Genomic DNA, 16,350 nt, shown 5'->3' on the forward strand with positions numbered 1-16,350 from the left:
CTTCTATGGCAGTGTTATCATCTCTGATCGGGTAATGGAACTTCTCTGTTTGTTTAATGATCAGTTTTGATACCTCAAATGTTTTTTGATAAAGATGAGTTGGGGATACCAGTCTCTTCTCCCTCAGGTCTTCAAGGAAGTAAGCTTTGACACTAGTCTTAACGTTTGATCTTCTTCCATTCTCAAACTTACGAGACCTTCTGCCCCCTGCAACTCGTGAGCATATATTTCAACATCGGGATGGAACCTTCTCCTCACCCCACAACCCCCCTGGAAGATCCACTGTTCACTTCTCTTGTACCACCGGCTATCAAAAATTATGCAAAACTGATGATCTTGATAAACAAAATATCTTACACACTAAAAAAGAAGAGTCGAATCCGAGTTCTTTCTGCGTTTAACACAAATTAACTTCAGAAAATTAGCGACGGCGGTTTTATTTATTTGATTGTTAACAAATGAACCAGATGTAAAATTGTGCACTTCACAAAACGCAAAAAAGTAGTAAACCTAAACCTATAATACCACTGAGTTATGGTTGGGATCAGTCAACCCTAGAAATACCTGGGTGTAACACTTTGTAGGGAGATGAAATGGAACGATAATATATTTATTTACTTAGTCCGAGGATCATTTTTAGTGTATTGTTTGCACATATGATATGAGACAAGGGTATAAATTAATTTGTGATAATGGTAGTCATTGTGACTACACAGTCAAAGTGGATGATAGTATAAATTCAACGAGCACATGCATTTGCCTGCACAGGAACAGCGACCGAAAGACATTAAAATTGTAGAGCCGTCATAAGTCGCAATGTAATTTTTTAAGATGGTAGTGTTAGTCGAGTGGAACACATATAATAAAGAAATAGTTACATACATCTTGCGGCGGCTCTGGAATTTTAATAATTTAAACTGAAACACTACATTGCTCCTACCTTTGATAACAGTAGTTATTAAAAGAGACTAAGTGATCAACACAATAAATTCTAACATGAAGTGACATAGTACATAATTAACAATATTTGGTAAATGTGGTTCACTTTTAATGACGCACCAGAAATTCAGAGACATTATGAAGCAGTGGTGATGCAAGATCTGTTTGAACTTTACCTTAAACGTATTTAATTTCGTAAGCATTTCAAGTTAGAAGGCATATGGTTATGTAACATAGCTCCCGTGTGATACAATCCTCTTTTTCAAAAGTTTTTACTGACTTTGATTACGTGTATTCAGTTTTTTTATTTAGATTGTTTAGGTGCATCTCCCACTTCAAATCTTCCTGAATAATTATGCCTAAAAAATTTTGTATGACTCGCATTTGAGACACCTTTTTCCCCTCAACAGTGAAAACAGTGTTTGCAGGATGGAAGTTTTGTGTGGTGGGAAAGTTAACTGTTAGTTTTTTTTCAGAATTTGTAGTAAGTTTATTGGTCTGGAACCACTGTACTAAGCTGGGGTTAGTTGCGAATAAGAAGGTAGTAGAATACAGGTTTATTGGTAGGGAAATGCAATGACTCTTCAAAGGAGATTGCTTACAAATCATTCGTGCGACGCATTCTAGAATATTGCTCAAGTGTATGGGATCCATACCAAACAGAGTTAATAGGGGATATTAAACGTATGGAGAAAAAGGCTGAATGAATGGTCAAATGTTTGTTTGCCCGGTAGGAGAGTGTCACAGAGAGGTTAAAAGAACTGAACTGACACACTTTTTAAGGTGGACGTAAGCTAACCCGAGAAAGCCTTCTTGCAAAGTTCCAGAAACTGGATTTAAACGATGACTCTAGGAACGTACTACAACCTCGCACGTAACACTCCCACAGAAATCGCGAGGACAGACGCTGTTAAGCAGTCATTCTTCCCGCGCTCGATATGCGAAAGGAAAAAAGCCTTAATAGCTGGTACAATGGGCTGAACCCTCTGCCAAGCACTTCATTGTGGTTTGCAAATAATTATGTAGATGTATTTTTAATAGATGTTTTGCAACTTTCTTCTCGGTAAATAATATTAATTTTTATATTCCTACGTGCGCGTAAATATGGTCCATTCGGGCGTTTCGATACGCTGAGTATGGTGCCGATAACTTTATATCTTCCGGTGTATCACTTATGTAACGAGTTCATCCATGAGCTGGTAGATTCTAACTATAACTTGCTGTGTGGGGATTGGTTGTAGTCACTGATATCCCTCTTTGTTCAGAGATATACTTTGCAGTTTGCGTTTACGGTGTGTAGTGGAAAGCAGTGGTGGTTGGGTGTGTCGAATACACCGCGCAAATTTGAAGGGTATGAGGAATGTCAAAACAATTGGTCAAGATTAGCCGTGTTTTGTTTGTTTATTCACATGTTTGACGATTTTGTGTTGTTGATGTAAATTATCCCAAACCAATGTATCCTTAACGGTGGGTTTTTGTCAACACAGGTGCTTCGAAATTCCACTTGAAACTCTAGGAAAACATGCCCGTCGTGTGGCCAGCCGTAGGAGCGTGCGTTCTTCCTAATGTTGGAGGATGGTTTGGCGCATTTTTTGTTGCCCGAAACATCGATACGTGGTATGCGGTGAGTACTGATGTCTGATATATTTGCTTTAAGACGTGGTAACAAGGGTAACAGTGTAGGGAAGCCACACTGAATTCAACCCGGTCTTAATCTTACGCTAAACTCTTCGTGTTCAGGAAAAACTACGTTGAAAAGCCTGACACTCCACAATATTCGTAAGTAAATTTTTACTTTTCAATCAGTAGTTTAATATGACTGTTATACACATGCCGAGAATGTTGTGTTGTTTAGTCAGCGTTTTGCAAGTTTCAGACTTCACTCTTACCAGTGTGATATCACACACCAGGTTCCCATTATAAACAAACTGATATATAATCAGGTTTGTGTGTGTGCAACGGACTAAGATGGATGTGAACTAACGTAAAATCTTTAAATAAAGTGATTTTAGCGTAAATTACTGTATGATTGGGCTGCACTCATAAATTTGGTTGGTTTCCCATGTATTCTGTACATTAGACACGTTCTGAAATTGTGTACGTTATGAGATGAATAAAACACATTTCACATTACATTCCTGCAACATCAAAGAGCAGTTGACGTATACCTTGATTGGATTGATCACATCCCATTCCAGTTTAAGATAACATTGAAAATTAAAGGTGTAGAGAATAACTCAAATGGTGTGTGGGACTGCTACATTGTGGGGTCCCAGTGACCATTAAAGTCGTGAACCCCCCCCCCCCCCCATTCAGCTTGTTGTTTTTTCAGTAGCCAATTGTTGTAATTGACATATGTACAAACTTCATCCAGATTTACATTACATGATACAAATGACTGAAGGTTGCTGTAGTCTGTCTTGTATATGTAGTTGGTTAAAGTGAGGTTAACTGGCTGTGGGGGTTAACTCAACCACATTATTAAAAATGAACAAGTAAGAAAATTTTACCATTTCGAAAATTTAATTCAATTCACAGCCTGTCATCTCATATGCTGTTTTGACAGCTAGGTCACTGCTGTGTTACTAACCATTGTTGACAGGATTTGAAGTAAATTTTTTGTTCATATTGTTTTCACTCTGTCTTTGTCATTGACTATTAATTGTGTTTGTGATGTCAGTTATTCATCCAGAGATCATCTTTAAATAAGGAAGTGTCATCTTAAAACAATGAAAATAAATAGCTCAAAGAATATACATACATGTTGAACATATAAGTGTGCTTGAAGAGGACAGGGTAACGTGTAAACTTAGGCATGTTTATTCAATTTGAAACCAAACAGCCAAAAATCAGTGTCATACATAAAAATCAAGTTACGGAAGAAGCTCAGTTCATCAGATTCTTGTAACTAAACTTGGACAAAAATCTAAGTTGGCAAGCAGATATAGCTTATTTAGCTACTAAATTAAACAGCCTTGCTTTTGCAAAGGATATGCTGTCTAGTGTAATGGACATAAACAACAGGAAAGTGGTGTACCACAGGTACTTTGAATCCATAATTAGATATGGTTTAGTTTTGGGAATTCAAGCCGTGTGTCAAGGTCGTGATACATCAAAAAAAGAATTATTAGAAAAATATATGCTGTTCATCCAAGAACATCCTGTCCCCCACTATTCAAGTTTTTAGATCCAAACTTTATCTTTTTACACAGTAATCGTTAGATAACTGAAGAAAACCATTTCGAAATATGTCCAACGCTAGATACAAAATTCCATGCTTTGACACACCACTAAAATCCCTATCAACAGGCAGCCAGCTAAACTGGAATGAAAGTGTACAATAAACTCAAGGGCAGAGATGTAATGAGCATGGAGATAGCGAAAACTGTGCTTGGTGGGAAAATGCAACTACTGTGTTGAGGAATTTATGAATGATAAGATGATCGTTTGAACATTGTAACTATATTATATCATAGTGTTGTGCATAATGTTGTCTGTATAAAATACTGACTGGAAAATTTATATATTAAGTATTGGTACATCAGGAGAAAAAAAAGAAATTTAATAATCTTATGATGTTCGACGTAAACCTGTGCTGACAGACTTAATATTAGAAAATTATGAAACTATGTATATCATAAGCTGAAAATTCTTCTGTACAGTATGATCTGTAAAATGTGTGTTAAGAGAAGAATAAAATCCCACTCCCGGGTTCGATTTCCGGCGGGGTCAGGGATTTTCTCTGCCTCGTGATGGCTGGGTGTTGTGTGCTGTCCTTAGGTTAGTTAGGTTTAAGTAGTTCTAAGTTCTAGGGGACTGATGACCATAGATGTTAAGTCCCATAGTGCTTAGAGCCATTTGAACCTTTTTTTTTTTTTTTTTTAAGAATAAAATACAAATTTGCTTGGAGTCTCACCTGGCTCTAGGATGGAACCATTGTCTCAAGTTGGATAAATAGTAAATTAAAAATATGTTTCTAAAGAATTAACACTATGTTTCTAAAGCTTTCATTACCTATTTCATTTACAAATCTTCTTCTGATTTAGGATATGCTGTTGCAAACTATATTTCACTAGTGCATATGGGATTATGTGAACCACCCATTTTGGGGTTAACTGGTCAGTGGTTCAGCTAAGCTCACTAAAGACATGTCTTGTAAATACTCTTATATTCACTGTTACTGTGTGTGCTAATGGAAGCATTATTAAGAATAATAATGTGGCATAATGTTAATTGCAGTGTTCATAATGCCAAGAATAGGACAGAAAACCACCAATCATTGAAATTATCCACCAGAACTGCCGAAAGACACAGTCAGTGAACGGAAAAATGTTATTTGTGGAAATTAGAAAGCAGCCTGGGCATTCCTAGGTCAATCCTTAAACAATTGATTTTGTTTGATATGATTTGCACAAGGATACCAAAACTTTAGTGGTTGTAGTGCCCAAATCAGTTTATTGTGCGGTTTTACTTCCTGTGATTCTAGTAAAGTCAACTGGTGGGCTTAAAGAGTACTAGGAGACCCTTTACTAATTCCTTATCAGGCATGATTTCTTTGCGACTTAGTGACTTGAGTTTTCTGTGTCTTTTACACTTAAACACACTGCATAGGAAGATTAGGTATAGTGCTTTCACATCCCCCTTACCACATAGTCTGCACTTAAGTGCTTCTTTCTCTTTGCACATTGTGTGTAAGTGTTATTTAAAGTTCCCATGGCTAGTCATTAGTCCTTATTTGTTTAATCTGTTTCCTGTTAAAGTCCAGGACTACAGAACTTCACTTGAAACATGGCTTTGGCATCATTAACTTGTTATATTTTTGGTTTTGGGTATCAACCCAATAATCTACATGCTGCCTCCTGATTCATCTACATAGTTTTGATTTTACCATCACATTTGTGATGGTTAGGGTAGGCTCTGATCCAATAAGTGGAGTTGTCACACATATCCTGGCTAGCTTATCACCTTGTTCATTGCCATTAATTCCTGGGTGATCAGGAATTACAGTGTTGTATATCCCTTCAAGTAGGTTATTTTCCAGACATGCTTAAGTACGTAATAGTTAAGCCACAATTCAAAAAAGGCACAAAAAACATAGAACTATCAAACAATCTCTCTTCTTCCGTCACCATCAAAAATATTTGATAAGGTAGTTGCAGTATAAATTAAAAATTTAATAGAAAAATTTAAAATAATCTCAGAAAACCATATGGATTTCAAATAGGTAAAACCACAGTATCTATTATAAACAATTTTGTAGATAAAATTAGCTCCTCTCTAGACAACTCACTGTATGCCACAGGAATTGTTCATGACATAGTGCTGTAAGTAATGGGGAGCAGTCATGGTAATTAAGATGATAATTTTTCTCTGCCTCGTGATGATGGGGTGTTGTGTGCTGTCCTTAGGTTAGTTAGGTTTAAGTAGTTCTAAGTTCTAGGGGACTGGTGACCATAGATGTTAAGTCCCATAGTGCTCAGAGCCATTTGAACCATTTTTAAGATGATAATCACTCACACTTCCATCACTTACTATGAATACTTTTATTCTTGCAGGGTACATACAATGCATTTAGCATAGAGTGCATACTACAGAAATGATCTGGCAAAAGTACAGTTGTTCTTGCTGCGGTAGGGAACGACATTACTGCTAGCAGATATTTCTGCTTCGAACAGGCTGTACCACATATGCTGGCCCCAGCGCATATGGAGATTTTCGACATGTCAGTGTGGAGCACGGTGACTGGTGTACATCGTGAGGCATTGTCCTGCCGGCAATGGTGAGGGCAGACATATCATAGTCTGCCAGGTGCCTGGGTGGCCAGAAGTGCTCTGGGGCTGACACGAGCAGGTAGTCATCTGAAGAAAGAGTGGATATCAGACCTGCTGTGTCGATTGTAGGGTGGAAGGGGTGTGGAGTGCTCTAATGACTTCGAGACCATGCTGTAGCCTGACTGTCTATTGTAAAATTTGGTTCTAACCATGTGTAGTGAGTCCTGCAGTACTATGGAAATGTATTCTGGGAGGTACTCTCTCAGGTCTAGGCAGACTGTAAATTGGCTTGAGGCGCCTGGAGCTGGGGCCAGTGGAGGGTCAACACCAAGTGTGTCCACTAAAGTCCACGCCAGTTTTAGGTGGTTCAGTGGCACTGTTGTCATTTTTGGCTTGCAAGATATCAAAAGTGTTTGGCCCTCATTTCAACACCGTGTACGGGCCACTGTGCAGGGTGGAGGGCAGGTTTGACAGTGTCAGTCCTGAGCATGAAATGTGTACACGATTGGAGATCCTTGTGCACAAAGATGGTCGGTTTGGCATGGTGGGATGACAGACGTGGCGGATGTGGTCCTTGACACATTTTACTAGGTCCGACAGGTTGGTGCCGACAGGGTCGGTGGTTTGTGATATGAACTCTGCTGGGCGGGTGATTGGTTCCCTCTGCCAATGAAGTGTCCAGATCTTCTTTTTAGGCAGCTCATTTGCCCAGCAGCACCCAGGGGAGGACCTCTGTCCACTCCTGATGTGTCATACGAATACTGTCTTGAGGGTGTGGTGCCACCGTTCCATAAGTCCGTTGGACTGAGAATGGTAGGCCGTCATGTGGAATCGGTGGCACCCACACAGACGGCAGAGCTCGGAGAACAGGGCTGACTCTGACGGCCCTGGCCAGTTGTCAGGGACTCTGGGCAGCCAAAGTGTGCAATTCATAGTGTGATAGAAGTTTGAGCGATGGTGTTGGCTGAGATATCAGTCAGAGGTGTGGCCTCCACCCATCGAGTTGCCCTGTCTGTGGCTGATGGGATGTTCTTGTATCCATTTGAATCTGGGATTGGCCCCGCCACTTCTATGTGGACATGCTGGAAACGGCCCTTCGCAGTGGGGAATTTCCGAAAGGGCCGTTTGGCATGATGTCCCATCTTGGCCCATTGCCATTGGATGCAGGCTCTTGTCCACACAGTGCAGTCTCTTTTGATGTTAGTCCAAACATAACATTCGTGTATAAGTTTCAGTGTCGGGTCTACTCCGGGATGAGACAAGTTGTGGAGGAGGTTGAAAGCTGTCTTTCTGAAGCTCAGTGGGATGACTGGTCGTTGCCTGCCATGGAATACGTTGCACCAAACTAGTTTGGTTGTGCCTGCAATGGTGCATTGCTGGAGCTGGAGGCCTGTTGTGTGTCCAAATAGCAGGTTTCAAAGGTTGGTGTCAGTTGCTTGTGCCGCCTCTAGTTGGTTGAACACAAGGTGTGCCGATGTGACGGTGAGTCATGAGAGGTAGTCAGCCACCGTGTTTTCTGCTCCTCGTACGTAGCAGATGTCTGTAATATATTGTGAAATAAAGTCCAGGTGGCGGAATTGTCGGGGGGGGGTGGGGGGGGGGGGTATTGGCTAGCGAGTTTTTAATAGCTTCAGCCAGAGGTCAGTGGTCTGTGTAGATAGTTAGCGACCGGTCCCTCAATGTCTTCTTGGGAGTACTGAACCGCTTCGTGTATTGCCAAAAGCTCATGGTCGAAGGTTGACCACATTTTCTGGGAGTCGGTTAGTTTTTGCGAGAGAAACCATAAGGATTGGGTTGCACTTGGTACTTCCTTTTGTAGCACTGCCCTCATTGCCCAGTCACTGTCATCAGCCACCTGGGTGTCCAGCAATGGCAGTGACAGGGTGGTCATCCGAGTGAGCTCGGTTTTGATGTTCTTGAAAGCTGCTTGCATATCAGGAGTCTGAGCGACCTTATGTGTGCCTGATGTGTTCTTGCCGCAGAGTGACTTTGTGAGCTGCAGACATGTTTCTGTGGCGTGGGAGAGGTGTTGGCGGTAAAAATTAATTACCCCTGAAAAACGGTGCAACTCTTGATAGTCCATCAGGAGTGGTAGGTTGTGGATTTGGTCTATGTTTTTCGGGATGTGGCAGATGCCCAAAGCGTTGACGACTTGGCCGACAAATGTAACACATTTATACTGGAGTTGGCATTTGTCCTCGTTGACCACAACACCATGCTCTGCTAGTTGTTGACTACTGCTTGGATGTGTTTCTCATGATCTTGAGCTGTTTGTGAGAAGATAATTACATTGTCCAAGTAACAATAGGAAAAGAGCGTGGTTAAAAAAAAAGCTGTCAGTGATTCATTTTAAGTCTGGGCTGCATTCTTTAGCATGGAGGGCATAAAGAGGAATTCAAATACTCCAAAGAGTGGTTATATCATCAAAGAGAGGAACAAGGAGTACCACAAGATTCTGTCTCAGGTCCCTTTCTGTTTCTGTTTTATATAGATGATTTACAACTTAATATTGAGTGTCACTCTGTTTTACTTGTGGGTGACATATCTGTAATCATTGAAAGTAACAATATTGACCAAATTCCTCAAACTGTGTTAGAAAAATTAGGTACCTAATTTGATGATTTAAACTGGTTAAAATTAAGCATGGAAAAGATTCAGTTAATGCTGTTTAAAATAAAACAAGCCAAATTAAATGAGCGAATCAATCACAAAAACCCCTTTTTGCAGGAAGATGTCCCCCCCCACATCTTCTGCAGTCGATCACGCTAAAGATGGTTGCATAAGCCAGTTCCTGGGAGAACTCCTGAATATTGAGCATGGTGTAACTATCAATGATGGAACACGTGTTCAAATTATGTAGTCCCCACACAGGCACTGCATCTTGGCTGAGTGAGTTGTGACAGTTAGGCATTTGTCGAAGGCCAGGTGTGAATGCGGCGGGTAGTTATTTACATTCCACAACAAACACAGCGCCTGTTTCTGTCGTGGTATCTGATTGTTGCTGCCCCGGTGCAGCGGAGTCTCACAAGACTGCTGTTGATGTGGCGTAGAAGGGCTTGGCTGAAATCGGAGCAGCTTGGCAACTTTTGGTTAGCCACATTGTGTGTTGCATAGTGGTATCTGTGGATGCAGCCTGTGTAGAGGCTGGCTATAGATGTAACAGGTGTTGACATCGGTGCTGGAGCCGATGCAAGTGCTTATCAAGGTGTGATGTTGGGCGGGCGCAAGCATCCGGTCGGCAAGGCGTAACTGGGTTTCCAGTAGTTTGTCCTCATGCATTAACATGGCCATCTGTACATTTTCAAGCAGCTTGAGAAGCCGTAGTGACCAGAGAATATGATCTGGTAAGAGGTTTGTCACAATTCGGAAGCTTAACCTGTGCCAGCTCTGACAGGGTCCCGTGGCCAAGCAACGGCCCAGCAAAGGTGAGGTAGAGTTGTTCAGGTGAATGCAACAGGCGCTGTAGTATCAGTGCTTCGCTGTCTCGTATTTGTCAGTGGTTGGTGCATGCAATAGCAGGTCACTGATGAGATCGGTGTTGGTGTGGATGTGGTTCAAAAGCACCAAAAACACGTCGTAGTCGTCTGTGATCCCACCTGACTTGCATTCATGCACTCACAGAGGGCGAACCATGCTTGCGGAAAATCAGCTTGTAGCAGTGGCAGATATAACTCGGTGTGTGACTGGTGGTAATCTGCTTGATGGCGAGGGCCAGGACCTGTATGAGGTTTTTGGAATTGTGTGAAGTATATGGTGTGGGTTTGTGAACACCGTCTGGTGGCGCTGGTAGAGGCGGCTGGAGAACCGAGGAACACAGCGTGCTAGGCAGGTCCTGGTTGGTGGCAGTTGTGGCAGATGGTGTATTGGTGTAGGGCACCCAACAGAGCAGCTGTTGTAGGTACTCCTTATGTTCCCATGGCGCGTGGGTCGTAGTTGTGGCCAGGCTTGCTGTATTGATACACTGTAGTCACAAGGTGTGAAAACCCAGCGCTGTTGCAGGTAGACATGGTGTGTTTGCTTGTTGAGTGACATCACATGGCAGGAGTGCAGCACGGCTGTTGTCAGTGTGACGTGTACATGATGATGTTCCGCGAGTCGCATTGCGGCCGTAACAGGTGTAACATCACCCGGGTAATGTACGGTATAGCCCAGAATGTAAAGTTTTGGGGTAAGCCATGAAAAAACATGGTCTGGCACATGAAGGTCACTTGTAGGGCAGATTTGTCTGCAATAACCCGTAAATATCGACTCTCTGCAGTGGAAGGTGGTCATATGTGGTGGCACTGTTTGTCAACAATTCCAGTATTCTGGCGGGTGTCTGTAATTTGGTATGTTGCATGCAGAATGTTGACATGCACTGAGTCGTTAGAATGAAAATGAGTGTGGTGTAGTTCATCATCACTGTCATTGATCGGTATATTAGTAGCACTGATTAGGTGGGAGGTGAGGACAGTGGCAGGCAGCCATTGTTCACTGTGTATGGTCACTGTTGATGTAGCACAGTTAATTAAGGGAGTGGCAGGCTTTGTCTTACTACCTTCACTGATAACATCATTCAGGATTAGTGATTCAGCGTGTTTGTTTGGCGAGAGGTAACGATAGCCTGGTTCTGCAGCTGTTAAACAATTGGAACATTGTCAACCCTTCGAGAACCACAGTTGTACTGGTTACATTGTGTGGGAATTGACAAGAACACTGAATACATGCACAGATACATTGTCTATAGTGATTCCAGGCGATGAAGCACTATCGTGGGGCATATTCTTTGCGGTGTGAAGTTTGTATCCCAAGGTGCTTGGCAGCGCACTGGCGTCAGTGTAACTCGGCATTTCACGCTGCAGTTGGAAAGAAAATAAGTGCCACCACCTTAGGTAGTGGGGAGCAGTCGTGGTAATTACAACAATAAATAATTGCTCACACTCCCATCACTTACTCTAAATACTTTTATTCTCGCATTGTATACACAATGCATTTAGCATTGAGCACATACCACAGAGTACACATCTGGCAAATATACAGTTGTTCTTGCTGTGGTGGGGCAGCAATATTACTGAAGAGTAGAGCCAGTGGTTCTAGGTCCCAACAGTGTGAACCGCTCCTTGCTACTCTGTAAACTGGACAAATATGTCATTAGGGGTACTGTATTAGAATGGTTTAAGTCCTACCTAACCAATCGAAGACAAAGAGTGGTTATATCGTCAGAGAGAGGAACAAGGAGTACCACAAGATTCTGTCTCGGGTCCCTTTCTGTTTGTTTTACATAGATGATTTACAACTTAATATTGAGTGTCACTCTGTTTTACTTGTGGATGACATGTCTGTAATCATTGAAAGTAAGAATACTGACCAAATTCCTCAAACTGTATTAGAAAAATTAGGTACCTAATTTGATGATTTAAACTGGTTAAAATTAAACATGGAAAAGATTCAGTTAATGCAGTTTAAAATAAAACAAGCCAAATTAAATTATGATTGAATCAATCACAAAAACCCCTTTTTGCAGGAGGATTGCTGTGTGAAATTCTTAGGAATGCAACTCGATAAAAACCTATCATGAGGCTCACGTGCACAGTACCTTGCCAATAAATTAAATAGCATAGCATTTGCAGTGAGGATATCGCTACTAGAAACACTGGAAGAAAAAAAAAAAAAAAAAATGAAAAGCTAGTGCAGAAATGTTACGATTCAGCCGAAGAATTCGTGGAGGACAACCTGGAAATTTGAGAGAGAGAGAGAGAGAGAGAGAGAGAAAATGGCTAACTACCTAATAGTGGGATGAAAACCAGGAAACATTTGTTACTTATGACTAGAAATGTCAGAAATGGCCACCTCGTGTGTAGTTTTAACTACTTGATCTCTCAATTCCAGTTTGAAAGGTTACACTGATTTCATTTTGATATCTTTTGCCACACACAGTGCTAATACTGTGTTGTGTGTCAATATTCTCACTTACTGTGTCACTTGTTAATGGTGACAGTGTTTGTGTAAGTATAAAAGGAGTTTCCAATGTCATTCCATCACTTGGATGTGGAATAGAAGCAGATGGGCAAAAACTGAGTCTGTGATTTTTGTTAATTGTTTTGTTCCACTTTCTAAGTTTATAAAAGAAGCAGGAGGATACATTGTGATTATCACCAGTATTGTGACATTTATACAAAATAATAAAACTTAATGACTTCTTATTTTATTGCAGTAAATTTTACATATTTAAAGTTAAAAATTGCTCATTGTGTTGGTTGTTAATATACTGCACAGAACTAAGTAGTTAATATTGTTCTATTAATGTAATCAGTGTAATTTACTTTATCTTTCAGAAATTGAAGAAACCTGTGTGGTGCCCACCAAATAGAGTTTTTGGACCAGTATGGACAGGTCTTTACTCTAGCATGGGATATGCTTCATACCTAGTGTGGAGAGATGGTGGTGGTTTTGAAGGTACATGAATTAATTCGTATTTTCGTGAAGGTACATCACTGATTGACTTCCTATAGAACCCTGCATTATTTGCTGCTGTATCATGGAATTAACTGTTGAAGGCAGAGCACTAAATGAACACCCTTGTCGCCCAGCCATGTGCCATATTTATTAAAGGCATATTTTGTAAAATTACTGCTACATGGGATAGAAAAGATAGGTTTTAATAATGTTTTAAGCTACACTGAATGTGCACAATGTTTAGTAATGACAAACTGCACCCCAACGAAAGGCATGTGCTGATTGCAGTACAATGCAGGGTAGCTGCACCACTAAAGGGCTGCAACTACCACTGCATGTGTTAAAGCATGTAACAATATCTGCTTCTACATCTAGATGTGTACTTAGCAAGCAACTGTAGGCTGCATGGCGGAGGGTACCTTGCACCACTGCTAGTCATTTCCTTTGCTTTTCTACTCACAAGTAGATTGAGGGAAAAATAACTGAGGGGGCATGACCCCTTGTTTCCCAGCATTTTGCTGGATTAATAAGTAGTTTTCACAACCACGTAGCATCATTGATTTTTCGATCAGCCCTCCACACTTATACCACCTCTGATTTGAAAGTGACAAGAAGTAAGATCTCATCCATTGTGATCAAGTGTCCCAATAATTATTTATAATTATTTAGAAACACTGATTTTTATTGTGAAGAGCTACAGAGATTCAGAAAATGCACGTGGTATCTGCATTGAAACTTGTGCATCATATAAAACAAGCACCCACATCTAAAACATTAGCTTTAATTGATGAATATTATTGTTATAGAAGTTTCATCAAAGTCACAAACAAAAGCAGTAGTATCAAGAAACCATCCATTCAGCCTACATCCTCCCCTTCTGAGAAAAACAAATTAAAAGTGAAATTAATGCCGGTCTTATTGAAGTCAGCATGAACTGTTATGATGCAAGGGAACAACCCATGCCTCCCTCTCAACCAGGCTGCCATTTTACATCTCTGATTTGTGCTGGCACCTAGTTGAAAGAATCACCGATCTCATCTGGTATCATGGAAGTCTTACCCAAACATCGCGATGGACTGGGAATATTCTCTAAACTATTTCTCAAATGAAAAAGGAAGAGAGTGAGCATTACTCATCCTTAATCAAAATGGAGTACACAAAGCATTTCGTAATAGCTACCAAGTTGCTTGCTGAGGTTGGAAATGTCGTATATGAAATAGTTCTTGTCCAGCCCATACTGGTATGTTTGATAACTATAATTTAAAGTAACCCCCCCCCCCCCCCCCCCCCCCCCACATACACACGCACTCTTAAACTCTCATGTTTAAGGGTCCTCACAATGTGTGGAAAATCAATCTAAACAAAACTATGGCAATGCTAAAGCCCGCTACACAGCCTAGGAGGAAATCTTGTCACAAAACTGTAAAAAAATTATTAAGTGGCTATATTGGTGCTTAACACATCACACCATGTTATGTTTCACTTGCCAAATATTTAGAAATAAATTGTATTACCTATGTCATTAAAGACTACAACACTGTATTGCTCTAAGTTCACTTTGAGAAACTGTTTATGTGAAGATGGCTTTATTACATTATCCAACTAGAGAAGTTAATATACACTCATTTCTTATTAATTATAAGTAATGTACTTCCATGCATCTTTCACAATCAATAAAAACAAACTGATGAGGTGCACTAGCCACAGGAATGTAACAAACCACTTCTTGGTTCCTTTCCTCTACAAAATGTATTTATTAAGGATCACAGCCCCATAGAAGCATATCACAACAAAAGAAACTTCAAACAAGACCGTTCCTGGAATAATTGCCAGTAGTCCTTTTGCTTCAATGTACATTTTTTTCTCTTGTTTGAATTACTTGGTGACATTGTTATCATTTCTGTTAATTGCCATGTGGATTACATTGCGTGTCATGAGCTAAGCACCTATCTCAAAGAATTATTGCCCACGTTAATAAATAATACAAACAGTAAAAGCAGCATTATATTTCTGAACTGAATGAAGTATAGATATTGGATCATTGTCACTCTAATGTTAGTATGTAGTACTAGTTTTTGGCCATTGCTCATAAGCGGAAGAAAATCTAACTCAAATCTCTTTGAATGCTACACCATTCTGAAAAATATTGAATTTGTAATTGCCTAATAATTATTGTTACTCTTCACATTGTTCATTGTGCCTGTACTTTGATGTTTATGCTGTTATTTTTAAGGTGATGCAAGGCTTCCCTTGGCTCTGTATGGAAGTCAACTGGTTTTAAACTGGGCATGGACACCAATTTTCTTTGGGTCACATAACATTGGCCTCGTAAGTTCCACTATTACTTATGCCTTTGCATTTTTATCCCCTATTTAGGCATTTGTGTATCCACCTATAGTTTAGTTTAGTTTAATTTTAAATAATTTAAAATTCTTCTTGAATCTTTGGTGCATTGAGTTGTTGGCTGGATGAATTTTCAGTAAGAAGACTTCTATGGTATCAGTGAAATTATGCTGAAAGATGCCCTAATCCATCAGGATCTGTGTTACTCACTACCAGTGACAGAGAAGTTAAGACATTTCTCTGATGATTGTCGCTGCCACTGTGGCAGCAGATTCATATCCCACTTCATATTTCAAACTTAGCATGCTGGGATCATAATCTCCTGCTTTCTGGATGTGCAGTTTAGTTCCTTTATTCACTGGGATCTCGTTGGCTTGGATTTCCTATGTTCCACAGCTCCAGGAAGAGGGTATCATCTGTCATTTCATTAATTTCAAATCTGTACCATAGGAAATTATGGGAGAGTGGCCAATTTGGTCAATTGCTGGAGTTCTGTGTGGCTCTAAAAAGTCAATGTAAATCAGGTTTAACCAGTGAAGAACGACAGAAGAATTCGTCTCAGCACTGCATAGGACCCATCACCTGAGATATTGAGGGTACAGATAGAAGTGGGATCTAAACCCATAAAGTCAGAATGCCACTTGCCATCTGTGCACTAAGCATATTGCTCTTTGATGGATAAGAGTGCCAGCCAATGACCGGGTGCAGAAAACTTTACAGTCTTTGAGATACGGAGAGTAAGGTGTGCAATAAAGGAGAAAAAACAAGGGTCACGGTGAAAGTTTCTGAACTCCCTTAAATGTGCCACTAGTTTCACAATAGTATCTGAAGCTATTAGGATGACTTCAGACGAGCAAAACCA

The 16,350-nt window shown here is 40.4% G+C and overlaps 1 protein-coding gene across 1 annotated transcript in view; it reads left to right on the forward strand.

Annotated features, from left to right (window-relative positions):
- The first annotated feature begins 2,110 nt into the window (after positions 1–2,110).
- The window catches only part of LOC126175164 (translocator protein-like), a 28,835-nt gene continuing 14,595 nt past the window's right edge, over positions 2,111–16,350 (forward strand). Inside the window, exons 1-4 of the mRNA XM_049921751.1 lie at positions 2,111–2,290; positions 2,427–2,563; positions 13,025–13,145; positions 15,379–15,473. Coding sequence (XP_049777708.1) covers positions 2,462–2,563; positions 13,025–13,145; positions 15,379–15,473 — 318 coding nt within the window. The 5' untranslated portion in view covers positions 2,111–2,290; positions 2,427–2,461. The remainder of the gene's footprint in view (positions 2,291–2,426; positions 2,564–13,024; positions 13,146–15,378; positions 15,474–16,350) is intronic.

This window comes from Schistocerca cancellata, chromosome 3 (genome assembly GCF_023864275.1).
Source record: "Schistocerca cancellata isolate TAMUIC-IGC-003103 chromosome 3, iqSchCanc2.1, whole genome shotgun sequence".
NCBI classification, from domain to species: Eukaryota; Metazoa; Arthropoda; class Insecta; order Orthoptera; family Acrididae; genus Schistocerca; species Schistocerca cancellata.